The sequence below is a fragment of the Hydra vulgaris genome, chromosome 11, assembly GCF_038396675.1.
Source record: "Hydra vulgaris chromosome 11, alternate assembly HydraT2T_AEP".
Taxonomy (NCBI): domain Eukaryota; kingdom Metazoa; phylum Cnidaria; class Hydrozoa; order Anthoathecata; family Hydridae; genus Hydra; species Hydra vulgaris.
In genome coordinates, this window is record NC_088930.1 from 48510863 (window position 1) to 48525278 (window position 14416).

The 14416-nt window shown below is 27.2% G+C and overlaps 2 protein-coding genes across 2 annotated transcripts in view; both read left to right on the forward strand.

Moving 5' to 3' along the window:
- The first annotated feature begins 2652 nt into the window (after positions 1-2652).
- Positions 2653-3936, forward strand: LOC124813747 (uncharacterized). The gene has a single exon (XM_065809068.1). It carries the CDS (start codon positions 2834-2836, stop codon positions 3863-3865), a length of 1032 nt encoding a protein of 343 aa, XP_065665140.1. The 5' UTR covers positions 2653-2833; the 3' UTR covers positions 3866-3936.
- A 7663-nt stretch (positions 3937-11599) lies between these two features.
- Positions 11600-14416, forward strand: part of LOC100211175 (uncharacterized) — a 78619-nt gene continuing 75802 nt past the window's right edge. The window contains exons 1-5 of the mRNA XM_065809069.1: positions 11600-11683; positions 11785-11889; positions 12254-12391; positions 12471-13316; positions 13458-13577. Of these exons, the coding sequence (XP_065665141.1) occupies positions 11668-11683; positions 11785-11889; positions 12254-12391; positions 12471-13316; positions 13458-13577 (1225 nt within the window). The 5' untranslated portion in view covers positions 11600-11667. The remainder of the gene's footprint in view (positions 11684-11784; positions 11890-12253; positions 12392-12470; positions 13317-13457; positions 13578-14416) is intronic.

A 14416-nucleotide genomic window follows, 5' to 3' on the forward strand; every position in this document is an offset into this window, starting at 1 on the left:
AATTAAAACTTTTTTTTAATGGAGCTGCTGCAGAAAGAAATTAGTCGTGGTATTTTATTTGTTTATTTTTTTTTTTTTAAACTTTTATAAACGCATTAAAACAAGATTTTTATGATTTGTATGAAATTACTGAAAAATTTTCAGATTTACTAGCTTTATCGATAACTTTGACACAACCATCTGGCGCCAACTTTAATTCTAATGACTTTTATAGCAAATTTTTGTTTTAACTTTTTTTTCATTTTTATTGCTTGATTATTTTAATAGATTTTTGCTTTTTACAATGAGTCTTCTTATGGCTTGGCGCTAAAGAAAAATTGGGCTTAAATCAATTAAGTCTTCCATAATGGGTTCAGAATGAGGGTGAAAATTTGCTTTTTTTTTAAAAAATTTCAGTCTCCCGGTGGTGAAAGAGATGGTAAAAGAAAATTAGCAGAAAATGCAGTGGCAGAAGAGGCAATAAAAAAAATATTATTGTTAACCATTATACATATACTTATTAATGTGATGTATACCTACTAATATGTATACACCTATTAATGTATACACATATGCGTTACATACACATATGCAACACATACATGTAGATATTAGGTGTGTCTACGTACACCTTTTGGTATGTGTATTTATAGCATGTATGTGTATAAATTTTATTTTAGCTTTATATTTGTATATAGTCATTTTAAATATTAGATATTTTTACAAAGTTATTAATTGTTTTTTTATTATACAGTTTCTGTTATATTATAAATATTATTTTTAAAAGAAAAATTAATACTTTGGGTTTTAGCCCCCAACCACCCCTCTTAACTGAGGTAGTGGATGGGGTAGAAAGATTCAAAAAATTTATCTCTTGCGCCTTCTATACGCTCTTTGTATGTATTTTTTATCTTTAAAACGTTTCTTTTTTTTTGACACAAAATGGTATGCATTTAGATATGATTTAGATATGTGAAACAGTTGAATGTGAAAGAGCCCATCTATTAACACCCAAAGCTAAATAGACTTTTCACCAACTGACCCTACGGGTCAGTCTCACCACCTGACCCTAGGGGTAACGTCTTATAAACGTTCTTTACGTAAGAATGTTAAGAAGATATTTAAAAGACATTTAGAACGTAACTTTTAAAAGCAAATGCCCGCTGGGGAACCATGGTATCTCAATCATATTTAATGGTGCCCTGGTAGATTAAATTTAAAAATCCAATTAAAAAAATTCAATAAAAAATTAACATTTTCTTTACAAAAATCTAGATTTTGAATATACATTGAATATATTAGTTTTAAACGCCCCTCTAACGCTACGGATACATCTTTTTGAATACTTATTTTCCTTTTCAAGATTTTTGATACTAAGTTGTATGAATTTTGATAAGAATTGACAAAGTTATGAGGTTTTAAGTATTAAAAAAACTTTTAACAGTTTCTTCAACAAACCTAAATATGAAAAATTTGGTACTAAAACGCTATAACTTTTTGTAAAATTGCTCAATATTTACATTTTTTCACCTTTAAAATACTGTTTTAAAGCTCTTTCTTATGATTTATAACAATCTAGTATTTCATCAGTTCAAAAATTTCATGTCACAAACCTAGTATGGTTGGTTTATGATGTGTAAAATAATAATGTATTTGTAATATGTAAAACACTGATACATAAAATTTTATATATTAATAATGAACAAAATACTCTTGGTCCATAAATATACCGCCTAAAACTATACTTCAAAGTTCAATAAAGGTGACTGAAATATGCAAAAATTGTGTCTGATGAAGTAAAAAAGTATGATTTGTTATTATTCTATTCATGCTTAAATACTATCTTGGACTAGTCATATCGCATTTTTCAGATAACTTTTTTCAAATTAACTCTAATAGATACATCACAAGAGCAACAGGGAACTTCACATTAGCTAAAAATTACAAAATTCTCACGATTCTCTATTTCCTACCGTTGTCCGTATCTGTATAACAAAGTAATATCCGAAAATATATAACTTAAAGCATTAAATAATCCTGCCACCTTGAAACAAAAATTAAAACACTTTGTACTTAATATCAACAATTTTATTGACATGTATTAAACTTAACCACAAGATCTATACAAGATTTATACTAAAATATTTAGCTGTATCACTGACAGTATATTGTTTAATCACTTTTAACTTTATATAAAAATTAGTTAGATTTATTTAACCATGGTTAAGTACTCACTGACTGTATATCGTGTATACATTTAAATAATCACTGTATATACACTTGTATATACACTTAAATAATCACTGATGTATATTGTTTAATCACTTTTAACTTTATATAAAAATTAATCAAACTTATTTAACATGATTAAATACTAACATGTTTAAATACTGAGGTACTTGATGATAAAACTTCATAGTCTTCTACGAGTCTCCTTTACAACAACATGTTTGTATTTGAAGAAACAATAGTTTTTAGTTTTTATTTAAAAAAAAAAACACTGTAAGTTTTTATGATTATTAGATTATTTATTAATTTAACGTTATATTTTGTTATAATTTCTAATTACGTATTCTTATGTTATGCTATATATTTTATATTATGTGATAGAATTCTAACGTAATAAGGTGTAAATATATTAAAGTGGTAAAAAAAAAAAATTTGTTTGTGAAGGTTTGGTCTGGTCCGTTGAGGTCCGATAACGCCTGATACGGCATTTTGACGTACCGGAAACAATGTACATACAAAGATTCAACTAAGTATTTCAACATTTACATATAAAATAATGATACATTTTAATGTGCATTTAAAATAACATAAAAATAATGAAATAAAAATTATGTAGATTATAATAATGGCAGTTTGTCGCACAATCAGAACAAAACTTGGTGTTTCAAAATTTTTATTGCAATCACAGGATGGCAACGAGCCTTGTACAGCATTTTTGTATACTGATAATAGTATTGAAGTACATTCCTTAAAAAAAGATTTTGCTCCTTTATACTTTGAAGAAAATACAAAAGTTAATATCATTAATAAAGACGATATAGGAATGCTACTTGCTGCAAGCACCATTGATAAAGCAACAGAAGAACTTTTTCTGCATTTTTGGGATTTAAACAGTTTATCGTGTTTTCAACCAAAGGAAATTCAAATAGAAAGTAGCAAAACAACAAAGTATTTATTACTGCATAGCTTGGAAGAAAAAATAGAAAATTACATATTTGTTTCATTTGAGAACTTCTTATGTATTATAGTAAACAACAAGCATTTGTATCTAATAAGTATTGCAAAGTTTGATCCAAATTCGATACAAATCAATTGTAAAAGTTTTTTAAATTTTTTATCTGCGATAACAAATGCTGTTTTTTTAACTCAAAATAAAGATATTTATTTATGTTTATCTGAAGGTGCAAATATTCATGTTTTTCTTGTTGAGGCAGATCTAGTATCTATCAGTGTTACACTTGTTCCAATAAAACATTTCCATGGGATTTGTATTGTAGCACTACATAAGCTAACTTGTTCAAAGTGCTTAGTTATTGATAATATTGGACATTTGTATTTGTTTTGCTTACCTAATAAAGTTTACTCTCTAAAGTTTCCATGCTCCATTGGGGGCCATAGCATATTTGCAACTGTAGCTTATGAGGAATCTACTGATGGTATTCTTGCCCTATGCAGTGGTGAACACACTGTTAATTTGTACTCTCTTGCTGATTTGTTTAATAGTATTGAAAATGAAGTTTTAGGATATATTAAACCTTACCGTGTTTTGTGCAGTCAATTTCCAATAAATTCAATAACATTTATACAAAGTGACCAGATTGCAATGGCTTCTTCTGTTAATCAATCAATTTCATTTTGGGGTGGTTTTTTAAGTTGATATTTTTTTCAAAATAATAAATTATTATAAATATGTGTGTTGAATTCTAAGATATTGTTTATCTTTAACAACTATAGCCGTTAAAATTTTTTATTTATTTATGTCATCACTTGCTAAAATTTATAAGTTTGGGTAGTTTGTTTAAAAATATTTAGAGTGCCTTAGATTTTAAACATCAGTTTTAATAAAAATTTATATATATATATATATATATATAAATTTTTATTAAAACTGATAAAAACATATATATATACACACACACACAAATATATATATATATATATATATATATATATATATATATATATATATATATATATATATATATATATACATTTACACACATATATATTCCCCATGCTAAACCCTTTGCGCTAGTACTCCTTTGCGGTAGCAGCCTATAAGATAGTCATTGTATATACTGAAGCCCCTGGCAACAGGCTAATTTAGTGTGATATCACAGTACTTATCTAAACATGCATTCATACATATACATACATACATACATACATATATATATATATATATATATATATATATATATATATATATATATATATATATATATATATATATATATATATATGCATTTATATATATACATATACATTTATATATATATATACATATACATTTATATATATATATATATATATATACATATACATTTATATATATATATATATATATATATACATATACATATATATATATATATATATATATATATATATATATATATATATATATATATATATTTTTATTTTTTTAAAAATCCAAGATGACAAAAAAAATTATTGGTATTGATAAGGACTCGTGATATATACTAGGGTTTGAGCTAGCCCTGATACAATTTTTAAAAGCATAATATTTGAAATCTAGTATCATTCTATTTTACAGAATACATTTAAGCAGTGCAGCATTCATTTTTTTTAAATGATGCTTTAAGAATTACTCTATTATATATATATATATATATATATATATATATATATATATATATATATATATATATATATATATATAAATTATGTTAGTGTATTCTACAAACAGAATGCTCAATGTTCTTAAAGAATAGAGCAATAATAAATTAAATTAGTAAAAACACTTATCTAATTTTTTGATAAGTGACTGAGAGTCGATGTAGCAGCATTCCTTGCAAGTTCTCCCTATTAAAGGAGCAGCACTCATTGCAAGCAAAAACTTAAATAAAATATAAAAAATATTTTATTCAAGTTTTTAAACCTTTACCTGCATTCCCATAAAAAGTATGCGACATGTTTTAAAAAAATCATGTTACATACATTTTATAGGAAAAAGAGTTTTTAGAGTTAGATGCTTTGGCTGAGCCGTATCATCTATTTCATTTGTATTTTAAACTCAGTTATGTGCTTAATGAACACAAATTTTAGATGTGATTGAAATTTATATAAATCTTTATTTTATTTTTAAATAAAAAAGACCTTATTTTAGTTAAAATTAAAAACTAGACAATATAAAACAATCGTTTCCATTTCTGCATATGAAACATACATTTCTGCTCTTTAAATGCAAGACCTCTTTAAATATTTTTTAAAGAGTTTGAGGTTGAGCGATGTCATGTATCTTAGTTGTTTTTTTTTAAATCAGTTAATTGAAAATTAAAGACTAGTTTATTTTAATTGAAAATTAAATATTAGGAAATAAAAAACTACCGTTTACATTTCTGCGTATGAAGCATACATATCTGCTCTTTAAGTGCAAGAGCACTTTAAATTTTTTTCTAATCCTTTTCAAGATGTAATTAAGAACCTGAAAGTTGTATATAAGAAAAGTAAGATGTAATTGAGAAAATGAAAGTTGTAAATAAGAAATCGTAAAATGTAGTTGAGAAGATTATAGTTGTAGTTAAGGAAAGTATAAAGAATACAAAGTTCTTTGTATTTTGAATTTTGCAGGTCTAATATACTTTGTAATTTAAGGCTGGGAATAATATAATATGAATAAAATATAAAAAGTCATAAAAAAGGCATTTGAGGTTTAGGCGGTAACTGTAAAAATCCTATTGGTTGTCGATTAAAACTTTCTTTTATTTTTGTTTATGAAAGGTTTAATTGAGATTTCAGATGAATAATAAAACACAAATAGCTTATTTACATAAAAATAAAAAATTTAAATAGAATTTAAACAACGTCAGTAAAAATCATTGCAATATTCAGTTAAGGACCAACTTTGATGTCTTCCACATTTAAAATCGTTGCGTAATGCGTAGTTGTATGTTGAACAGCGCGTGTACAATCACCTCCCATTATTGTATTTTTTTCCGCAGTAGCAATTCTTTCTAAATACTGCATTCGTTGTTCCATAATCCCAGCACCAAACGCGGGTGGAATGCAAACCACATTTTTAACGTTAATTTTTATTTTGGATCAGATAGTTTGGATAGATAAAAACCAGATAGTTTGGACCAGACTGTCTGGGTTTAACATTGGACAGTAGGGTCCTAATCGTAACAACTGAGCCGGTAAATTTTCCAAAAAAAACCAGTCCCCTTATATATGATGTCAGTCCCCTTATATATGATGTCAGCTTTTGTATCACCTTCCCTAAAAATAACATTAAGGATATGGGTAAACACCATTGATTTGTTTCTGGTTAAATTACACATTTATATCGCAGTAAATATTAGCAAATTATATTATAGAACAGTTGATATCTCATCAAATAATAAACATAATAAAAATAATAATCAAACTAGGCAACCATTATTCTATAATTATAATATAAATTCACTAACTAATCATCTTCCCGTGGGTTTTTGAAGTGATCTTCGATTAAAACAACAGGTAGCGAATGCCTTCCGCAAGCTAAAAGTTTATCGTCTTTATGAGGTATAATCAGATCCGTTTCGTCAACTTCATTTTCATCTAATCATTTACCATTTTCCGAATTCTTCCGCATGGCGATAATTGCCATAAATTTTATATGACGCTTGACAGCGGTGCAAACTGGACCCGTTTGATAGGAGGGAGTGTTAAAGAAGTAGAATGAATAGAAACGTGCTTTTTCAGCAAAGCTTGAGAAGCAAAAAAGATATTGCACTGTATACAGATTTTATCAGCTAAGCTAGTCTGAATTGATGGTTCATCATACCAAAGAATTGGAAATCCTTTGGCAGGTTGAGGAAGAATACTTTCATTTTTAGATGCAATGAGCATAAACAAGAATAATGATAACAACTCTTTAGCTCCTTCTGAAACATCAACTGCTTTGAGACCATCTCCCTTTTGGGTGACCGGGACAGGTAGCGGAAGAAATCGTGCTCTAGTTAGAGTAAAGTAAAACCTTCTTATCGTCCGACAACAATAACGATTTTCGCATTTCACAATTTGAGTAAAATATTGAATCGTACGAAGATGAAGGGCAATTCAACTTTGACTTTGTTTTAAAAGATTCTTTGACTCTATCTCTGATTGCTCTGGATTAATATGCTCTACAACTGTTGGATAACCGCCAATTTTTAGATCAGACCAAATATCTGCTAAAGCCTGTGCGGCAAAACTTAAGTTTTTTTTAAATCTAAATTATATTACGAATTAACTTTTGTTAATGAACATATGTAATAATCTTGAGAATCAAGATGAGTTCCGTAAAGCTCGTGTAAAAGAATCACCCCAAATATTCTCATCTCGGTTAAATGCACTAAGCCCCGGAGTATTTATTATAATGAAATGAGCATCGAGGTTATTCTTCAGGAAATGGTGAATTCCGATTTTAATTACTTTCTGATATCTGAGATTTTCGTCAGGTCCCCCCATTGACTCTAATCACTACGATATGCTTAACCATATTAGTTTGAGAATCTCTGGCAATAGAGTCAAATTTTTTGATATCCAAGAGTTGCTGAAATTCTAACCCATCAGCAAAAGTGGTTGAGGATGCGTGTTTTCCTGATCGAACTGCAATGTAGGTAGGTCTAGAATAAGTAATAGTATCTGTCTTTCCGAAACCATCTCTTTTAACAGTAATTCCAGCGTATACAGATGGTATAAGCTAGTTTCCTCTTTTTCTTTTTCAAATCATCCTCTTCAACTTCAGCAATGAATCCACTTCTCTTTCAAGTCTTCAGTCCAGCATTTTCACAATTTAAAGCTGCAATCTCAGAATTGAAACAATCTTGAGTTACTGTTCTTTTTTTTTTTTTTTAATTTTAGTGGTTGACAAATTGGAAGTTAATGGACTTAGTTGATTATATTTGCAGATCCTCATTAGTGGGTTCTACAAACTTATCAAATTCAAGAGAAATATACGTAAGGGCTGACTGCTTTGGAGTATGGGCCCAAAATGACAATTGCTTGTTCTTTATCTTCATTGCCTTTTCATTGAATGAAGTGATTATATACATTAACTTTGATTCAGTATCCTTATGCTCGAGCTTCTCTTCCTTTAATGAGTTCCATAGTCTATCTTTGTCCATAGACATTCTTCCATCTTTTTTCTGAATATTAGTCTTCTTTATATCAGTATCAGCATATCCATACGAGACCATCAATGCGGTTTTATCCATATCTGTATTATTGATTTATCAGTATTGTTTACATCACAATCAAAGTAGTGATTTTCTCCTGTCTTTAAAAGAATTTCTTCAAGCCGCTTAGGAGCCGTTAGCGTTTCGAATTTGCAAGAATGACTTGATATGTTTGTATTGCATCTCGTTTTACAAGCCGCTAGAGAGAAATTAGAGTTTCTTATTTAAATAATGACAATTTTACCCCTCCCCCTATATTTACTGACATTATTTATGGATGACCTCTAACATAGATGAAAACTAGAACAAAATACTTTCTAAAACATTTTTCTTTTTGTTTTACCTTGTACCTTAAAAGAAATGTGTCCATAAATCCAGTCTCGTTTTATAATTGGCACCCATTATTACTATTCATTATTTATATTCTAGAATCATCATAATTAACTAAACAACTATTGAGAAAGGGTTAACATGGAAAGTAATTTGTTTTGATGCCATTAGTCGAGCCAAGAGAAGAAAAACAAGTGTGAGGTTACTTAAAAAGTTTTATTGTGGCATAAAAGTAGAAAGAAGAGATCAATAAAAAGAGTATTTCAAGAAAACAGATATAGTTTAAATTAATATAAAAATATAATTTAGAAACAATTGTTGTTCCTTTCAAACAGGTTGAAGGTATAAACAATGATTGTTTAAAGCAAGATTTATTGCTATGCACTAGCTAAACGAAATTAAACTTTTACTGATATAAAAATAATCAATTTTTACTATTTTTGAAAGTCTATACTCAGGTAATTCATTTTTATCGTGGAATATATCAGCATATATATTCCACGATAAAAATGAATTTTCGCTTAAGGTGTTCATATTACCCTAATCTACCCTATATATATATATATATATACATTATTGTCATGCTAAAATGGATTTATGGTTATAGTGACCAAATACGAGTTGTATATTATTGTTTAAAGAATAGCCGTTAACACAAAATTAAAAATCAGTTTATAATAAAATGTTATAAATTTTATTTCATTATAATATAATTTTTTTTTTAAATATAAACGAAAAAATTCTCTTAAAATTTTTTTTCTCGAACAATGAGACATTTCTTAGATTAACCCAATTAATCATATTTAAAGCTAAACTCCAATTGTACTTCACTACGTATTTTTTATAAATACAAATAACTGAAACATGTTTATTAAAAAATAATAATATTTTAAATAAAAAAATCTTTTTTATATAAAAAAGATATAAAGTATATAGCCCGATTAAATATTTATAAGTATATCTGGTTGGGAAGCGCTGCTTCTTATAAGCCAGTGCTTATTATTAAAATTATTATTACGTTTTGAATGTCGTAATAAAGTAATAGTCGTAAAGAGGGGGCCTTCTTACAATGTGCAGAATATAATTTTGCGCCAGCACCATTTTACCCTCTCCATGGCCCTAGGCTTATATAAAATGTATACGCACGACTCAACAAAAACGAAACTTAATTTTTTTTTGTAAAAAATTAACTTTTTAGTCTCTTACTCAAGATAATTTCCTCTACCATTAATAATAAATTTCACCTTTTATGTCTGGATCAAAGATAAAATCATATTTTGCTAACGGTTCTATTTTATGCAGTAAAACAGAAAAATCGTAGTTGACAATACTCTTAATTTACGGAAAGACTCATATTTACCAATTCTATCCTCTTGGCTTCTGGTTGTTTCCTCACCGTGATAAGAAATCATGAAAACAATGTTTGTAGAGTAAGATTTTTCTAAACACAAAGAAAATAATTAAATGCTCTGAACTAGTTTAGGGCTGTTTTAAATCGAGAAAACTTTTATACAGGGTTATCAGATTATGCAACCAAATATCAATGGATTGGATGTGTAAAGTAGAAATTATTGTTTTTAATTGGTGTGAAAATAAGGTAAATGTGGAAATAGAATAAAATAATTCTTGCAGATAGTAGTAGTAAAATGGAAGTTTGAATTCAATTGACCAGTTTATTTAATTATTTAATCGAATTCTAGCCTTGTGATATGTTTACTCTATTAATTTTTCGGAGCTTGACACTCACTGAGCTAAAAAGTATAAAAATAGTCCATTGGGAGTTCTATTGATTTTAACTTCAGATTTAACTATTTATAATAAGGAGCCTTTTTTACGAAAACACACTTTATTATAAATAGTTGGATTATCCAACAACTAATATAAATAAAAAAGTTGCTCTCTTTTAAGCATCTTTATTGCTGTTATTTAATACCTTAACATCTTTGCTGCTTCTAAGCATTAATTCTGGTTTTGAGAAAAAAAAGAATTGATCAAGTATTAAGTTGTTTTTTAAAAGTTATTTAAAATTATTGTACCTTCCAAATTGTTTTCCCCATGACATGACTTATCCAATCACAGTTTGTTTTCCAAGATTTTGAATCAACACTACAAATCTGATTAATCAATCCTCCATTGGGAGAATATTGTATCAATTTAATGTTAGGAAGCTCACAGAATCTTGTAAAATTTGTACTAAGGGTTTTGTCTATCCAGGGTATACAAAAAGATAACTGTTTTTTGTTGTTGCTATATTTGAGTTTAGGACTTCTACTTTTTCTGTAATAGTTTGTACTATGAAAATTACAGCTGTTTTGAATTATGAATTTTTGAAGAATGAAGTATATGTGTTTCAAATTATATATATATTTTTAATATTGTTTGAATTTTTATATTTTTGTTTTTATTATTATTCCGTTTTACTTTAATACAAAAAGTTTTCTGACAATGCTCCCCTCTTATTCCTTTGAGTAACCCTGCTATTAATTAATACGCTCTAAAGTGAAAAACCTTTTTTATAACTGCCTAATGCATTACGCTTATGATATTGTTTCAAATAGATAGTTTAGACTGCACCGATCAAAAATAATATGGAGTTACTAATTGCTCGCCATAAAGTACTGATTTTTGCCAATTTAAAAAAAGAAGTTTCAAAATCAACGTTTATAAAGCTAACTCCACCTACAATTTAACTTAAATGACGCGGAAAGCCTAATTTAAACTACATAGCTAAATAATATTATAGAAGTCAAACATCTAAGTTAAAATGTGTCGATATAAATGGTTGTGTTTTTTACTTACTATAATTCGAGAATGAAAAAAGAAATAACAAAAGTTGAACTCATATGAAAATGCATAATAAGAGTACAGAGAACCGCTGTGCTATAAGTAGAAATCTTAAGCTTCCAAACCACATTCTGTACATCTCCATACCACTTTAGCGTAATTCAAGAATAAATATTTATTAATGAGAATGAGAATAAGTAAGTTGTAAAAAATTATTTAAAAAGAGTTATAACAATGATCCTTTAACATAAGTATTTCTTGAGTTTCAACAGGATATTGAAATAATGCTTTGTTTCAGATATTATCTTTGTTTTTATTCTTCAAACATGTTTCTGCAAACGAGCTTCAATCAAAGAGTTGCAAGAACAATTTAAATCTATCCTTCCAAAAGTGGAACACAAAGGTTATTTTGTAGCTAATATAAAATTTTTAAATTATAAATGTTGAATTGAACAAAAATATTATCTTTATTGTTTCTTTCTTTGAGTCCATTTTAGTCAAAGAAGAAAAAAAAAATCAAAAACAATTTTAACCAAACTATTTTTAACTATTGATAATTAATATTCTTTTTTAAAAATTATAAAAAAATAATCGTTTGAATAGAAAATTTTTTTAACGCAAAATATCTTCCTTGCAAAACAAATTTGTATCTATAGTCGAATAAATTATATTTTTTGCATAATTAAAATAGTTATTTTTACAATTGGCTTTATAATTTAATCAGAACAAAAATTTTATTTTAAATTACTGTTTTGTTCCACCAATAGCCGGAACAAGTTTGTCAATCACAAAACAAATGTTTGGGTGTATTTACGTAGTAAAACTAGAAGAAGTATGGAAGAACATACCAGTAAGGTTTCTACAAGAAGTTCTATTCCCTGATATCAACTTATCCCAACTCTCAGGTATCTAAAATGACTGCATGTAAAATAGTTTATTGTTTCTAATTCCAGACAAATTTTATGTTTTTTTAAAATTGTTTAGGTCACTTTTTACAAACCGATCAGTTGAAGGTTGGTGCTTACAGTTTAAATGTTTGTGATAGAAGGAATCCTATATACGAACTTTCTGTCAACGCAGCTTCTTACGATTTAGCTAGTAATCATTTTGCTGTAAACAACCTTTCTATGTTAGTTACTTTTTCTGCGATAAGTAACCGTGTTACCGGAATGATAAACATAGTTTTATCTGACGGCTACGCGTTTTATAATTTTAACGGCGATCCGATCTATATTCAGATAGGTTCGGAATACGGAGAAAAGCACGTGTCTTGCAAGTGTTCATTCAAAAACATTTCGTTTATAAGCATTCTTGAAATATTTCAACAGGAAGTAATTGAAAATATTTTCTTAGGAAAAATCCAAAATAGTCAAGATTTGGATTTAAAGCAGTTAGAGTTTATAGATGTTGATTTGGAAGGATATATTATTCCTTTAGAAGGTTTTGAGTTTCAGATCACAGGTGGTCCACGTGGGTTAGAGATTTTCTCTCATTCCTCCAAAACATTTGTTATTGTTAAACAAAATGAAGAGCAAAAAATCATAAATTTTTTGCTATTTTCATTAATTGAGAATTTTGATTTTTCACATTTAATTAGTAATTTTTCTAATATAAAAAACTTACCGTATTTGCAACTCATTGATGGAACTTTAGCTATTTTAATATCAGACGGTTGCTTCTCTAATTTTCGGAATGAAGCCATAAAAGTTGTGATCAATAACTTTTTGGCAGGTACAGATTTGCAAACAGTTTCAAATGTGGGCATTCATTATTTTTACAGAATTAAAAACTTGCCAAATAATGAAAGTTTGGATTTTAAAAAGGAAGAAGGTACTTAATTTATTTATGCAATTATGTAAGCAATTATTTAAGCAATCATGTCACAATACATCAGGTTTACCAATATTGTCAGCTGATTGTTTTATTACATTGTTAAAAATTTAACCATTCAAATATTTTGTTTTATTATAGGAGGTCTTTCTTTTAATAAAACATATTTTCCTCTTAACTATGTTGCATCTCTTACACCAGCATCATATGATAGGCAAACAATTGATAATGGTTCAAATGATAACACAAGTTTTTTTTCAGGTTAGTTTTCAGTTTGATTTTAAATAAGTTAATCATTAATGACTGCTTCATTGCACTGATGAATGCACTAAGTAAATGATATAGCTAATAACTAATTTGTTAATTAAATTTCTTAAACTAATATAAGTTGTTGTTATTTTCCGAAGAAACCTAACTTTCAAAGAAATGTAGGGTAAATGGGTTTAAAGTAGGTTATTTAAAGTTAACTTACTTTAGGTTTACTTGTTGTTTTTTTTTATTACAAATTATATAATTTGATTTAAATTTTTGACTTTTCAATTTGAGGACATCTGTTCAGTCTGTTTTTATTTTGTTCCATCTTCTAGTTGTATTAGTTGGCTAACTGGCAAAACAGTGGCCTGGTAACCATGGTAGAATTAATTTTTTGTGAATATTTTTGTTGTTGTTAATAAAATAGATATTTTAAATAGTATTTTGGTACAAAATTGAGAAGTGGTTTTTTTGAAATTCGTTGTAAATACATAGGAGTATTATGTAAAAAATTAAATATTATTTTTAAATTAATTGACATTGACAATTTTCATTAGTCATCAAAAGTTATTCAAAAGAAAACTCAATTAACCAATTATTCAAAGAAGCTTTAATTCAAATAAATTTTTTTTTTTAAAGAAATATTTGCAAACTAAATCAACTTGATTGAATCAACCCATTTAAAAGGCATAAAACTAATATAAAAGGTAAATTTATTTGTTCTTAACTTATTGCGCTGTCTTTTTACAAATAATACATCTAGTTCACTTTTAACTAGTTAAAATTTCAGTTTTTTCATTTTATTTCTAAAATTATTTAATTGTCTAAATTATTATTTCCTAATTTTG

Bases quoted from the DNA above. Each gene is read 5' to 3' on its own strand.
- LOC124813747 (XM_065809068.1), top strand. From the start codon at position 2,834: ATGGCAGTTTGTCGCACAATCAGAACAAAACTTGGTGTTTCAAAATTT.